Source organism: Oncorhynchus keta, chromosome 32 (genome assembly GCF_023373465.1).
Source record: "Oncorhynchus keta strain PuntledgeMale-10-30-2019 chromosome 32, Oket_V2, whole genome shotgun sequence".
Taxonomy (NCBI): domain Eukaryota; kingdom Metazoa; phylum Chordata; class Actinopteri; order Salmoniformes; family Salmonidae; genus Oncorhynchus; species Oncorhynchus keta.
The window spans coordinates 11,314,114-11,327,055 of NC_068452.1; the positions used below are offsets into that span (position 1 = coordinate 11,314,114).

Sequence of the window (12,942 nt, forward strand, 5' to 3'; positions counted from 1 at the left end):
CGACCTAAACTGGAACATGCTTAACACCCCAGCCATCCTACAATCTAAACTTGATGCCCTCAATCTCACACAAATTATCAATGAACCTACCAGGTACCCCCCCAAAGCCTTAAACACGGGCACCCTCATAGATATCATCCTAACCAACTTCCCCTCTAAATACACCTCTGCTGTCTTCAACAAAGATCTCAGCGATCACTGCCTCATTGCCTGCATCCGTAATGGGTCAGCGGTCAAACGACCTCCACTCATCACTGTAAAACGCTCCCTGAAACACTTCAGCGAGCAGGCCTTTCTAATCGACCTGGCCGGGGTATCCTGGAAGGATATTGATCTCATCCCGTCAGTAGAGGATGCCTGGATTTTTTTTAAATTGCCTTCCTAACCATCTTAAATAAACATGCCCCATTCAAGAAATTTAGAACCAGGAACAGATATAGCCCTTGGTTCTCCCCAGACCTGACTGCCCTTAACCAACACAAAAACATCCTATGGCGTTCTGCATTAGCATCGAACAGCCCCCGTGATATGCAGCTGTTCAGGGAAGCTACAAACCGTTATACACAGGCAGTTAGAAAAGCCAAGGCTAGCTTTTTCAAGCAGAAATTTGCTTCCTGCAACACTAACTCAAAAAAGTTCTGGGACACTGTAAAGTCCATGGAGAATAAGAACACCTCCTCCCAGCTGCCCACTGCACTGAAGATAGGAAACACTGTCACCACTGATAAATCCACCATAACTGAGAATTTCAATAAGCATTTTTCTACGGCTGGCCATGCTTTCCACCTGGCTACTCCTACCCCGGTCAACAGCACTGCACCCCCAACAGCAACTCGCCCAAGCCTTCCCCATTTCTCCTTCTCCCAAATCCATTCAGCTGATGTTCTGAAAGAGCTGAAAAATCTGGACCCCTACAAATCAGCCGGGCTAGACAATCTGGACCCTTTCTTTCTAAAATTATCTGCCGAAATTGTTGCCACCCCTATTACTAGCCTGTTCAACCTCTCGTGTCGTCTGAGATTCCCAAAGATTGGAAAGCAGCTGCGGTCATCCCCCTCTTGACCCAAACTGCTACAGACCTATATCTATCCTACCATGCCTTTCTAAGGTCTTCGAAAGCCAAGTCAACAAACAGATTACCGACCATTTCGAATCTCACCATACCTTCTCTGCTATGCAATCTGGTTTCAGAGCTGGTCATGGGTGCACCTCAGCCACGCTCAAGGTCCTAAACGATATCTTAACCGCCATCGATAAGAAACATTACTGTGCAGCCGTATTCATTGATCTGGCCAAGGCTTTCGACTCTGTCAACCACCACATCCTCATCGGCAGACTCGACAGCCTTGGTTTCTCAAATGATTGCCTCGCCTGGTTCACCAACTACTTCTCTGATAGAGTTCAGTGTGTCAAATCGGAGGGTCTGCTGTCCGAACCTCTGGCAGTCTCTATGGGGGTGCCACAGGGTTCAATTCTTGGACCGACTCTCTTCTCTGTATACATCAATGAGGTCGCTCTTGCTGCTGGTGAGTCTCTGATCCACCTCTACGCAGACGACACCATTCTGTATACTTCCGGCCCTTCTTTGGACACTGTGTTAACAACCCTCCAGGCAAGCTTCAATGCCATACAACTCTCATTCCGTGGCCTCCAATTGCTCTTAAATACAAGCAAAACTAAATGCATGCTCTTCAACCGATCGCTACCTGCACCTACCCGCCTGTCCAACATCACTACTCTGGTCGGCTCTGACTTAGAATACGTGGACAACTACAAATACTTAGGTGTCTGGTTTAGACTGTAAACTCTCCTTCCAGACCCATATCAAACATCTCCAATCCAAAGTTAAATCTAGAATTGGCTTCCTATTTCGCAACAAACCATCCTTCACTCATGCTGCCAAACATACCCTTGTAAAACGGACCATCCTACCAATCCTCGACTTTGGTGATGTCATTTACAAAATAGCCTCCAATACCCTACTCAACAAATTGGATGCAGTCGATCACAGTGCAATCCGTTTTGTCACCAAAGCCCCATATACTACCCACCATTGCGACCTGTACGCTCTCGTTGGCTGGCCCTCGCTTCATACTCGTCGCCAAACCCACTGGCTCCATGTCATCTACAAGACCCTGCTAGGTAAAGTCCCCCCTTATCTCAGCTCGCTGGTCACCATAGCATCTCCCACCTGTAGCACACGCTCCAGCAGGTATATCTCTCTAGTCACCCCCAAAACCAATTCTTTCTTTGGCCGCCTCTCCTTCCAGTTCTCTGCTGCCAATGACTGGAACAAACTACAAAAATCTCTGAAACTGGAAACACTTATCTCCCTCACTATCTTTAAGCACCAACTGTCAGAGCAGCTCACAGATTACTGCACCTGTACATAGCCCACCTATAATTTAGCCCAAACAACTACCTCTTTCACAACTGTATTTAATTTATTTATTTTGCTCCTTTGCACCCCATTATTTTTATTTCTACTTTGCACATTCTTCCATTGCAAAACTACCATTCCAGTGTTTTACTTGCTATATTGTATTTACTTTGCCACCATGGCCTTTTTTTTGCCTTTTACCTCCCTTCTCACCTAATTTGCTCACATTGTATATAGACTTGTTTATACTGTATTATTGACTGTATGTTTGTTTTACTCCATGTGTAACTCTGTGTCGTATCTGTCGAACTGCTTTGCTTTATCTTGGCCAGGTCGCAATTGTAAATGAGAACTTGTTCTCAACTTGCCTACCAGGTTAAATAAAGGTGAAAAATAAATAAAAAATAATGAAGATTGTAACAAAAATCCTGATAAGAGTTATGATTCAGATGTAGGTCTAAAAAACAGTCAGTGCGAATGCAAGTAGTAGGTTATGTTGAGGTGATGTTTTGATAACAAGAAATATTTCTAATAAAAATAGAAGTAGGCTTTTTAATATAACTACATGTGTGATTGGATGTATAATATTTAATCAAAGGGTGAATATGTTAAGGGAATTTTTATCAATAATGACTAATTATGTATACATTTCAATCAGGACTGACTAATCAGAATACTATTATGTTACTGTATATGTATGAATTTTATTTTTAATCCTAGTACTGAATATAATGTGTGTAAATATAATCAAGAATTAGAACAATGACTGTCTGTTCCTTGGTAGAAATGAATGAACTATATCGCCAGACTGGCTAGAATGCTTATCTACACAGGCTGAGCTTGGCTCTAGACGATGTGGGAAGGCTTGAGAACTATACAGCCTTTGTACCAGTGTCAAGAAGAGACGGAACAGTTAGAAAACGCTGACGCCATTTTCAGTTTATAACCTGTGGTAAAATGTATCATGGGCAGTACTCTCGAGAATAAATGCTGCTGGTTGGTTTTAAAGACGCGTCTCTGTCCATTTTATACAAATAAGAGTCTTACAAATTCTTATGAATTGACAGAGTGTTTCATTTTAATTGGGTATTAAAACATACAGGAATTAAATTCCTCTAACACAACCTTATTCTAACCTTATTCTAAAATCAAGCTAGATTGGAGTCCATTCAGAATTAAATTGATACCTGTTACATCAGTTATTTATTTTTGAATGGAAATAATCAGTATACAGAATTTGACATTGAATGTAAAGAACATGGACTGAAAGTGAATTACAATAGTATTTTTTTAAAACCATATCCCCCCCTGTAATCAATGATAATTTCTAAATACATGACTTGCCCAATCATGTCTAAGCAATGATTACTTCCAGTGAGGATGGAATTGCGCTATGACACATAACCACAGTGGGCTGCAGGCATAATCCACATAAGCAGTAGCCAGGGGGCCACCGACCATTATTATCATTATTCATTTTTTATCAGCGGTCACTTACTGTTGTGTTAAAATAGTAAAATACACAAGGTGACATTTAGAGATTTTGTTGTGAATCAGCAGTTGGTTATCAAATAAAAGTTTGTCACATACACATATGTTATCGTACGGGCAGCAAAATGTTGGTTTCTAGCTCCAACAATGCAGTAATACCTAACAATACAAAACACATAATCCTAAAAATGTAAGCAGTAAATATCAGAACAAATATTGCCAGTCACTGAGTCACAATTAGCCATGTCAGCTACAAAAATGTTGATTGGTAAGTTAGTCTAGCCAGTTATCTAAACTTCCTTTTCTCTGCTCCATGGCAAAATGAGTCTAATTGCATGAAATGTATTCAAAATTGCTATAAACCTTTCCCTGCAAAATGGCCACAATTTAATTATTTACATTTCTCTCCACCGTCAAGAGGGTGGGGGGGCACTACAACATTTTGCCAGTGAGGTGGGCAGCCCCCAAACCAAATATTGGTTAGGGCCCCCAATAGCCATGTTAAGATTCAAATGAACAACATAACATGGACATAGGCGGACCTGGGACTTCATCCACAAATCATCTCAGAGTAATTTCTGATCTAGGATGTGTCTATAATCTTATTTTTGTTGTAAACTGCTAAACTGATCACTCCTACTCTGAGACACTTGATACGTAAGGCCCCAGGCTAGATTGAATGTTAACACTTGGCCCCTGGGGTTGAGTGGGGTCATATGGGTATTGAACTTCATGCTAATGAATTTACCTGGAGTAGGAGTAATGAGTTATTGCTGATGTGGACGAGGCAGAGGCTCAAGTGTTTCCACTGTACAAGATATCTGTGGAATGGTTACAGACAATATACAGGTGAGAGGTCAAAAGTATATTATATGCAAATAACAGGATTGGGTTGTGCAGCTGACAGTAGTGGCTCGCTCAATCTTTACATATATCCCTCCTTTTGTCCTCCCTAGAAGTAATCACTGATTAGAAATGACTAGACAGGTTAAAGCAATGTAGTGGAGCCCTGCCCATTCCTGTCTAAGCAATGATTACTTTAAGGAGGGAGGAAGGAGTTGCTCAGTAATTTGTATCAAAACATCTCAGTTGAAATATTGATCATCATAAGTGATTTCTTACAGACATCCCACCAAATGATGTTAAATATATTTCAAAAGGACAAATTAAGAAAGACTACAAATGAAATGCATCACCCACACATGAAACATATTCAATGTCTACATGAACAAATATAGCAATGTGCAGAATAAATTAGCAATTTCAGTTGTCATTGATTGACATTTCCCCTCATCCCAAATCACACGTCATGTCTATATCAAGTAGCACCTTTCCATCTAACTGCACCGTAGGTCAGCCCACGTGGGACAAGTGAGAGGGGGAGAAAAAAATTCACACGCTAGATCAAACAATGAAAGTTCAGCAGGACGTCATCCAGAATGTGGAAATTTAAGGCCCTTTGCAAGGGGTCAAAGGTCACAATAGGGCAGAATGGAAAGTATCACCAATAACCAGAGACTGGATGCATTAATAGTGTATTTGTATACTGTTCTGCATATACACAAATAACCTGGTTAATTTTTCCCCCGTTAGTTGGAATTTCTCTACCCCACACTGTCAGATCGTCAAGTTATAGTTGTCATAGTTCATGAATGTCATTGATAGGAAAGTTGTGGTTAGCTAATGGCCAACTTTCACCAAAATTGAGAAATGTGTTGTTCTTGTGTATATGTAAGACTTAAAGCATAATAAATGCAAAAAGTAACTAAATGTTTTCTGGTAGGATCCACTACATTATAGACCCTGTCCGGGGGAATCATAGGCCCAGTCCGGGGGAATCATAGGCCCAGTCCGGGGGAATCATAGGACATGGCCACAGTGTCTCCCTACCCCTCGTATCTCAGCCTCCAGTATTTTATGTTGCAAAAGTTTGTGTCAGAGTGCTAGGGTCAATCTGTATTATCTGGAGTATTTCTCCCGTCTCATGCACCCTCTAATTCTCTCTCTCTCTCTCTTCCTCCTTCTCCCCTCCCAGAGGACCTGAGCCCTGGAACAATGCCTAAGCACTTCCTGGCCTGATGACAACAACCTCTCCCTCAATGTGAGCAAGACAAAGAGGCTGATCGTGGACTTTAGGAAAAGGAGGGCCGAACAGGCCCCCATTAACATCGACAGAGCTGAAGTGGAGCGAGTCGAGAGTTCCAAGTTCCTTGGTGTCCACATCACCAACAAACTATCATGGTCGAAACACACCAACACAGTTGTGAAGAGGGCACGACAAAACCCTTCCCCCTCAGGAGACTGACCATCCCCAGATCCTCAAATGTTCTACAGCTGCACCATCGAGAGCATCCTGAGAGGTTGTATAACCGCCTGGTATGGCAACTGCTGGGCATCTGGCCATAAGGCGCTGCAGAGGGTAGTGCGTATGGCCCAGTACATTACTGGGGCAAAGCTTCCTGACATCAAGGACCTATATACTAAGCGTTGTCACAGGAAGGGCCAAACAATAGTCAAAGAGCCCCCACCCCCCCAGTGTTTTTACACTGCTGCTACTCACTGTTAATTATAAATGCAAAGTCACTTTACAAATGACCTCAACTAACCTGTACCCCCGCACATTGACTCGGCACCGGTACCCCATTTATATAGCCTCTTTATTGTTATGTAATTGTCTTGTGTTACTTATGGATTTAATTAAATTTTTTGACTGTAGTTTACTTAGGAACATTTTTACAAAAATCTTAACGATATTTCTTAACCTGCATTGTTGGTTAAGGGCTTGTAATTAAGACCTTCACGGTAAGGTCCACAGCTATTGTATTCGGCGCATGTGACAAATAAAAGTTACTTGATTTGGCTTGGTTTTTGCTCTGGCATGCACTGTCAACTGTGGGACCTTATATAGACAGGTGTGTGCCTTTCCAAATCATGTCAAGTCAATTGACTTTACCATAGCTGTACTCCAATCAAGTTGTAGAAACAGCTCTAGGATGATCAATGGAAACAGGACACACCTGAGCTCAATGTGAGACTCATTGCAAACTCATTGCGAAGAATCATTATGTAAATAAGGTATTTCTGTTTTTTATTTGTAATTAATTTGCTCAAATGTATAAACCCGATATTCACTTTGTGATCATAGGGTATTGTGTGTAGATTGAGGGAAAATATTAACGTAATCGATTTTAGAATAAGGTTAGAGTAAGGTAGTTAGGTAATAGCATGGGAAAATGAAAAAGGAGTCTCTGCATTTGAAAAATAAAAAAAGGAGTGTCTCTCTGGTAGAGTAGTGGTTATGGTGTTTGCTCCCCAAACCAGATTTTGAGAGTTCAAATCTGAGAGCATTTTTTAGAGAGTCATTTTTGACGTTGCCTTCTGTTGGCATGAAAGAGATAACTTGAGGTGTGTAGGGGGGTAGGAGCTAGTTCCCATATAATAGAAGGACTGAAGTGACACCTTGTATAGAATGTCCTTTTAATAGAGTTGTGATAACATATTATGTTGTGGAGTAACAATATTATCCTCGTCTGCAAAAAGCCAAATTTGACCTGGGGGCATGCTTTGTAGACCATTCAAAAGCGTTTCCGATACCTTGTCCCCAAGAAATAACCCACGTTTTGATAGCTTATTGACAGTAGTAGGCAAATGAAGGGACAAAGTTCCAATATTAAGATGATGGAATAACATTTCTAGGGTCTATTTGCTGGTAATTGGAAACATGTCCCTTTCGAATTTCTTCCCCAGTTCCTAAACACATCCATCCTATAGTGTAGGTTTTGAAGATTCATAATCTATGCTTGTAGTCATCAGAAGAAGATTGAGGAACGGTTGGTGGATCCAAAAAGTACAAGCCCCCACACCATTCTCCGACCTCTGAAATGTTGTCTTTGATGTGTGCATTTTCAAGTACCGCTCAAAATTTAGTCTCAGTCTGTCTGGTAGGGTAGTGGTTATGGTGATTGCTCCCCAAACCAGAGTTTGAGAGTTCAAATCCCAGAGAAACAGAATGTAGCAACTTCTTTCTTGTTGCCTTTGTGGGCCTGAAAGAGCAAACAAGAAGTATGTTGGGGAAAGGGGGCTCGTTCCCATCAAATAGCAAGAATGAAGTGACACCTTGTTTCAAATGCCATTTCAATAGAGTTGTGATAACATACTCTGCTGTGGAGTAACAATACAACCATACTCTGCAAAAGCCAACTTTTACCTGGGGCCATTCTTTGTAGACCATTCAAAGGTGTTCCTAGACTTGGTCCCCCTGAAGAATGCCACATGTTAAGAGTTTAGAAATAAGTGTAGTAGTAGATATGGTGGTGAATTCCCAAAGGAGAGGTTGTGAGTTAAATTCCTTTCAAGAGCATGCCAACTTGCTTTTGTTGCCTTGACAGAACCATGTTGAGGTGGGGTTCCAGAAGGACATAGACAGCAAGGGAAATTGGATTATAAAATGTTAGGGTACAGCAACTGGTGTTAAGTAGGAGTGCTGACCTACGATCAAACCCACCCCTGTCCATATAATCTTATTCCAGAGACAACTGATTCAGAATGATCTAGGCAAAGCTGATCGTTGAAAAATTCTCCTCTGTGCGCATTTATGAAATGTCTCAGGCTAAGAATGCTGAACTGGAATCAGCCCCCCCCCTCAAAATAATGTTATTCATTCTACTCACAAATGCTAAACAGATCCTAGTTCAGCACTCCTACTTCAAGCCACCAAGTAAATGTTGGGTATTGGGTGCTAAACATCTTGAACAGTGGTTGAAAAAGTACCAAATTCTCATACTTTAGTAAATGTAAAGATATGTTAATAGAAAATGTCTCAAGTAAAAGTGAAAGTCACCCAGTAAAATACGAAGTAAACGTCATTGCTAATAGACACTTAAGTATCAGTGGTAAAATTATACATTATTTGACCCTCCATATATTAAGCAAACCAGATAGCACAATTCTCTTGTATTTTTATTTATGAAATAGCCATGGGAACACTCTGACATAATTTACACATGAAGCATGTATTCAGTGAGTCTGCTAGATCAGAGGCAGTAAGGATGACCAGGGATGTTCTCTTGATAAGTGTGTGAATTGGACAATTTTCCTGTCCGGCTTAGCATTCAAAATGCAAAAAGTACTTTTGGGTGCCAGGGAAACTGTATGGAGTAAAAAATATATTATTTTCTTTTGGAAATGTGGTGAAGTTAAATTTAATGTTGTAAAGAAACAGAAAGAGTAAAAGTACAGATTTTTTTTTAAACATATATAAACGGAATGTAGTGGAGTAGTTTAAATACATTTGTGTTAAGTAATTTACACCACTGGACTTGAAAGGAACACCTCAATTACCTCGACTAACAGGTGCCCCCACACATTGACTCTGTACCGGTACCCCATGTTTTTATTTTACTGCTGATCTTTAATTAAGTGTTACTTTTATTTCTTATTTTTTACTAAACATTTTTCTTACAGCTAAATTGTTGGTTAAGGGCTTCATTTCAGAATTTCACTGTAAGGTCTACACATGTAGTATTCGGCACATGTGACAAATTCAACTTGACTTGTTATACATGAAAACATGTTGTGAACCTGGTGTGACATGATTGAAGCTGTGCTGACACCTAGTGGACATCAAGAGGACCTACACTACACGCATATATACACACACTATAACCTTAAAACAGATAGGATGCTTTACATAAGTTGCTCTTTTTTATTAGACACTAATATATATGTCCAATAAACAGACGTTCAAAAGTCGGAATGTAAAGCAAAAACGACTGGAAGGTTATTCAAAAGCAGCTGTAGTGAATCAAACATCTTGGGGTTACCTGAAATAGGTAAAAGTATATATTTTACATTTTCTAATTTATTTAATATTTATTTAACTAGGCAAGATGAACTCAACAACATCGACATAGATACACGTTACCTGCTATATTTGGGAAACAGGATTAACAGAGAGAACTTGGCAAAATACAATGAATGCTTCTGTAGTACGAGTAGGTATATACAGTTAAATCGGTAAAAATTGTGTACAAGCCACCTGGCAAATAAAATACTGGGGCTTGCGGTCATTAGTTACATTTCAACCACAGCGATCCCCTAATTGAGGCGCAACAGTGTTCACCGGCATATGCAGGAACACCGGAAATAATTACTAAACCAACGAACGAGAAATGGTAGATGCTACCAGAATGAAGATACATTTTTCCGAATAAACGTGGTGAGTGAAAAACGTAATTACATAGCTCACTTCCTACCCGGTATCTCATTCTGTTATACGACTCTGTATGCGTTGTTTGTTGGCAACCTTGATATTTACGAAGTTTTTGGAACGGATTCCTGTTGGAACGTACCTCAAATTATACCCACCCTTTTATAAGATACTACTCACTGTACTTACTGGTGTTAATCAGATCTCCAGTCTGCTCTTCTTCGTCCTCCTCTAATGTGACAGTAATCTCCCCCTCATCATCCTTCATTCCAAAAACGTCTTCATCTTCTTTCACGTCATCCTCCACTCCAAAAACTGCATCTTCCTCTTCTTTTACTGCAACATCTACCTCCTCTTTCAATCTGAACGAGTCTTCCTCTTCTTTCACTGAAACGTCGTTCTCTTCTTCTTTCACTGAAACGTCGTTCTCTTCTTCTTTCACTGTAACAGCCTCACCCTCTACTTCTTGTTTCACAGTAACATCCTCTTCTTCCTTCTCCTCTTTCACGACAATGTTCAGCCCCAGAGCTTCTTTCTCCGTCCAGCAGACCTCCTCTTCTTTAACAGGAGGGGAGATGTTTAGGGAGCTCATGTTCGGGGATGTTAGCTAGCGAGCTATCATTAGCGACTAGGCCAGTGCTAACTTAACCAGCCAGCTACTATAGCTGACTAATACAAAATAACGTAATATTAAATTAAATATATTAACAAGTATATACGACAGAAGTTTGTCTAAAACACATTATCTAATATAGACCGAAAGCGTATTAAGAGCTTGAATCTTTTGGCTATGTTGGCTAGCAAGCTACCGAGGTGACGAGCTGTTTCTGAAGAACCGTCCACTAGATTATACGTCACGCTGGAAGACGCACATCCGCCGTCTGCTGACTGGAGGGGAAACGCAGTTGAGTATCATGTTTTATTTTCAGACAAAGATTATTTTAAATGGATTTAATTAAATAATACTATTGTACTGAGACATACAAAGACAGGAATGTGTTGATTGATTAGTGCAAATAAAACTAATGTTTACTACAGTACATTTAAGGCAGTTTAATTAAGTCTTATTTGGATTTAGTAAGTAGCCAGCTACTGTAGGTCTATTCTGCTCCAACATGGAGTAACAATACATCATGTAGATGTTTATAATGAACAGACTAGGTCTATACTGCTCCTACATGGTGTAACAATACATCATGTAGATGTATATAATGAACAGACTTGGTCTATACTGCTCCTACATGGTGTAACAATACATCATGTATATGTGTATAATGAACAGACTAGGTCTATACTGCTCCTACATGGTGTAACAATACATCATGTAGATGTATACTACCGCCCAAAAGTTTGGGGTCACTTAGAAATGTCCTTGTTTTTGAAAGAAAATCAAATGTTTTAATATATAAAAAACAGTTTTTGCTTTGTCATTATGGGGTATTGTGATGGGGTATTGGGATGTCATTATGGGGTATTGTGTGTACATTGATGAGGGGGGAAAATATATATTTAATCCATGTCAGAATAAGGCTGTAACATGACAAAATGTGGAAAAAGTGAAAGGGTCTGAATACTTTCGGAATGCACTGTATATATAGGGGCAGTACTCAGTGACATCACTTCATGAAACAGGAGGTACAAATATATAACATAGGTTCACAATATCCACATTCAAAGTATCAAAATATATGACCAAGCTAGAGGTTCACTGATGATCAACCTCCTCCTTCACATATGACTCCTGATGATCAACCTCCTCCTTCACATCTGACTCCTGATGATCAACCTCCTCCTTCTCATCTGACTCCTGATGATCAACCTCCTCCTTCACATCTGACTTCTGATTATCAAGCTCCTCATCTGACTCCTGATGATCAACCTCCTCCTTCACTTCTGACTCCTGATGATCAACCTCCTCCTTCTCGTCTGACTCCTGATGATCAACCTCCTCCTTCACATCTGACTCCTGATTATCAACCTCCTCCTTCACATCTGACTCCAGTGATCAATCACGAGCGTCTTCCTTTTTGGGGGATCCCGATGGACGACGTCATCGAATAGGCCGTCATCACAACCACAAGTTAATTGTCATTCAGGTTATCAATGGGAAGAGCATTAGCATGAACTCCTGTCTGGTAACTTGTCTCATTTAATGGATTTACATTGGCAGGTGAACATGGAGAAAACACATTAAAACATTTTTGTCAAACTTTTATCTCAAACTGCAGAAACACTGTTGGAATTCCTTATCAAAGTCTGTGGCCTGTGATGTTGGGACAAATGATAGTCGCTTATTATACAAGAGACCATATTCTACAGCACAACGGCAGAGTCATGTCTTCAGTGTAAAACTAACAATGACTCAATAATCCTTTTGGGAATGTTATGATGTCATAAAGTTATGGGCGGAGTTAGAAAGTTGGAAGAAGAAGTACAATTATACAATGTAAAATTACTTTTAATCTGTCTGTCTGCATATTTCAAGACATGGCATTTGAGGGTGCAGTGAGATACCCCAGAGTTGGACAATACTTTTCTCATCAATCATCTTCAAAATTATACTTAATTAAAACCTGGAAATCAACCAATCCTCTGTTGTTAATTCAATAGAAAGGTCAAATGCTTTATTATCTAAAAGTTGAAAGTGACAGAGAGAAATAAAATGGTGCTCATGCGGGCGCTGGGGGTGTGTTCTCGTGGGTCTGGGCAGGTGTGATGTAGTTAATGGAGATGGGGGTGTGTTCTAGTGGGTCTGGGCAGGTGTGATGGAGTTAATGGAGATGGGGCTGTGTTCTAGTGGGTCTGGGCAGGTGTGATGGAGTTAATGGAGATGGGGGTGTGTTTTAGTGGGTCTGGGCAGGTG

General features: G+C 40.4%; 4 protein-coding genes across 8 annotated transcripts in view; 3 read left to right on the forward strand and 1 right to left on the reverse strand.

Moving 5' to 3' along the window:
- LOC118365106 (zinc finger protein ZFP2-like) overlaps positions 1–11,126 on the reverse strand; it is a 136,995-nt gene extending 125,869 nt beyond the window's left edge. For 2 of the 5 annotated variants that reach the window (XM_052490201.1, XM_052490200.1), the window contains exon 1: positions 10,269–11,126. In XM_052490201.1, coding sequence (XP_052346161.1) covers positions 10,269–10,671 — 403 coding nt within the window. In that variant the 5' untranslated portion in view covers positions 10,672–11,126. Of the gene's footprint in view, positions 1–4,619; positions 4,693–8,626; positions 9,019–10,259 lie in introns of those variants that run through there. The other 3 variants (XM_052490203.1, XM_052490202.1, XM_052490199.1) reach the window with 3 other exon arrangements.
- Positions 1–12,942, forward strand: part of LOC127914382 (uncharacterized) — a 402,938-nt gene that overhangs the window by 170,065 nt on the left and 219,931 nt on the right. The gene's annotated exons all lie outside the window — the stretch shown is intronic.
- Positions 1–12,942, forward strand: part of LOC118365091 (zinc finger protein 501-like) — a 289,246-nt gene that overhangs the window by 162,955 nt on the left and 113,349 nt on the right. The window lies entirely within an intron of this gene.
- Positions 1–12,942, forward strand: part of LOC118365128 (zinc finger protein 883-like) — a 99,430-nt gene that overhangs the window by 42,146 nt on the left and 44,342 nt on the right. The gene's annotated exons all lie outside the window — the stretch shown is intronic.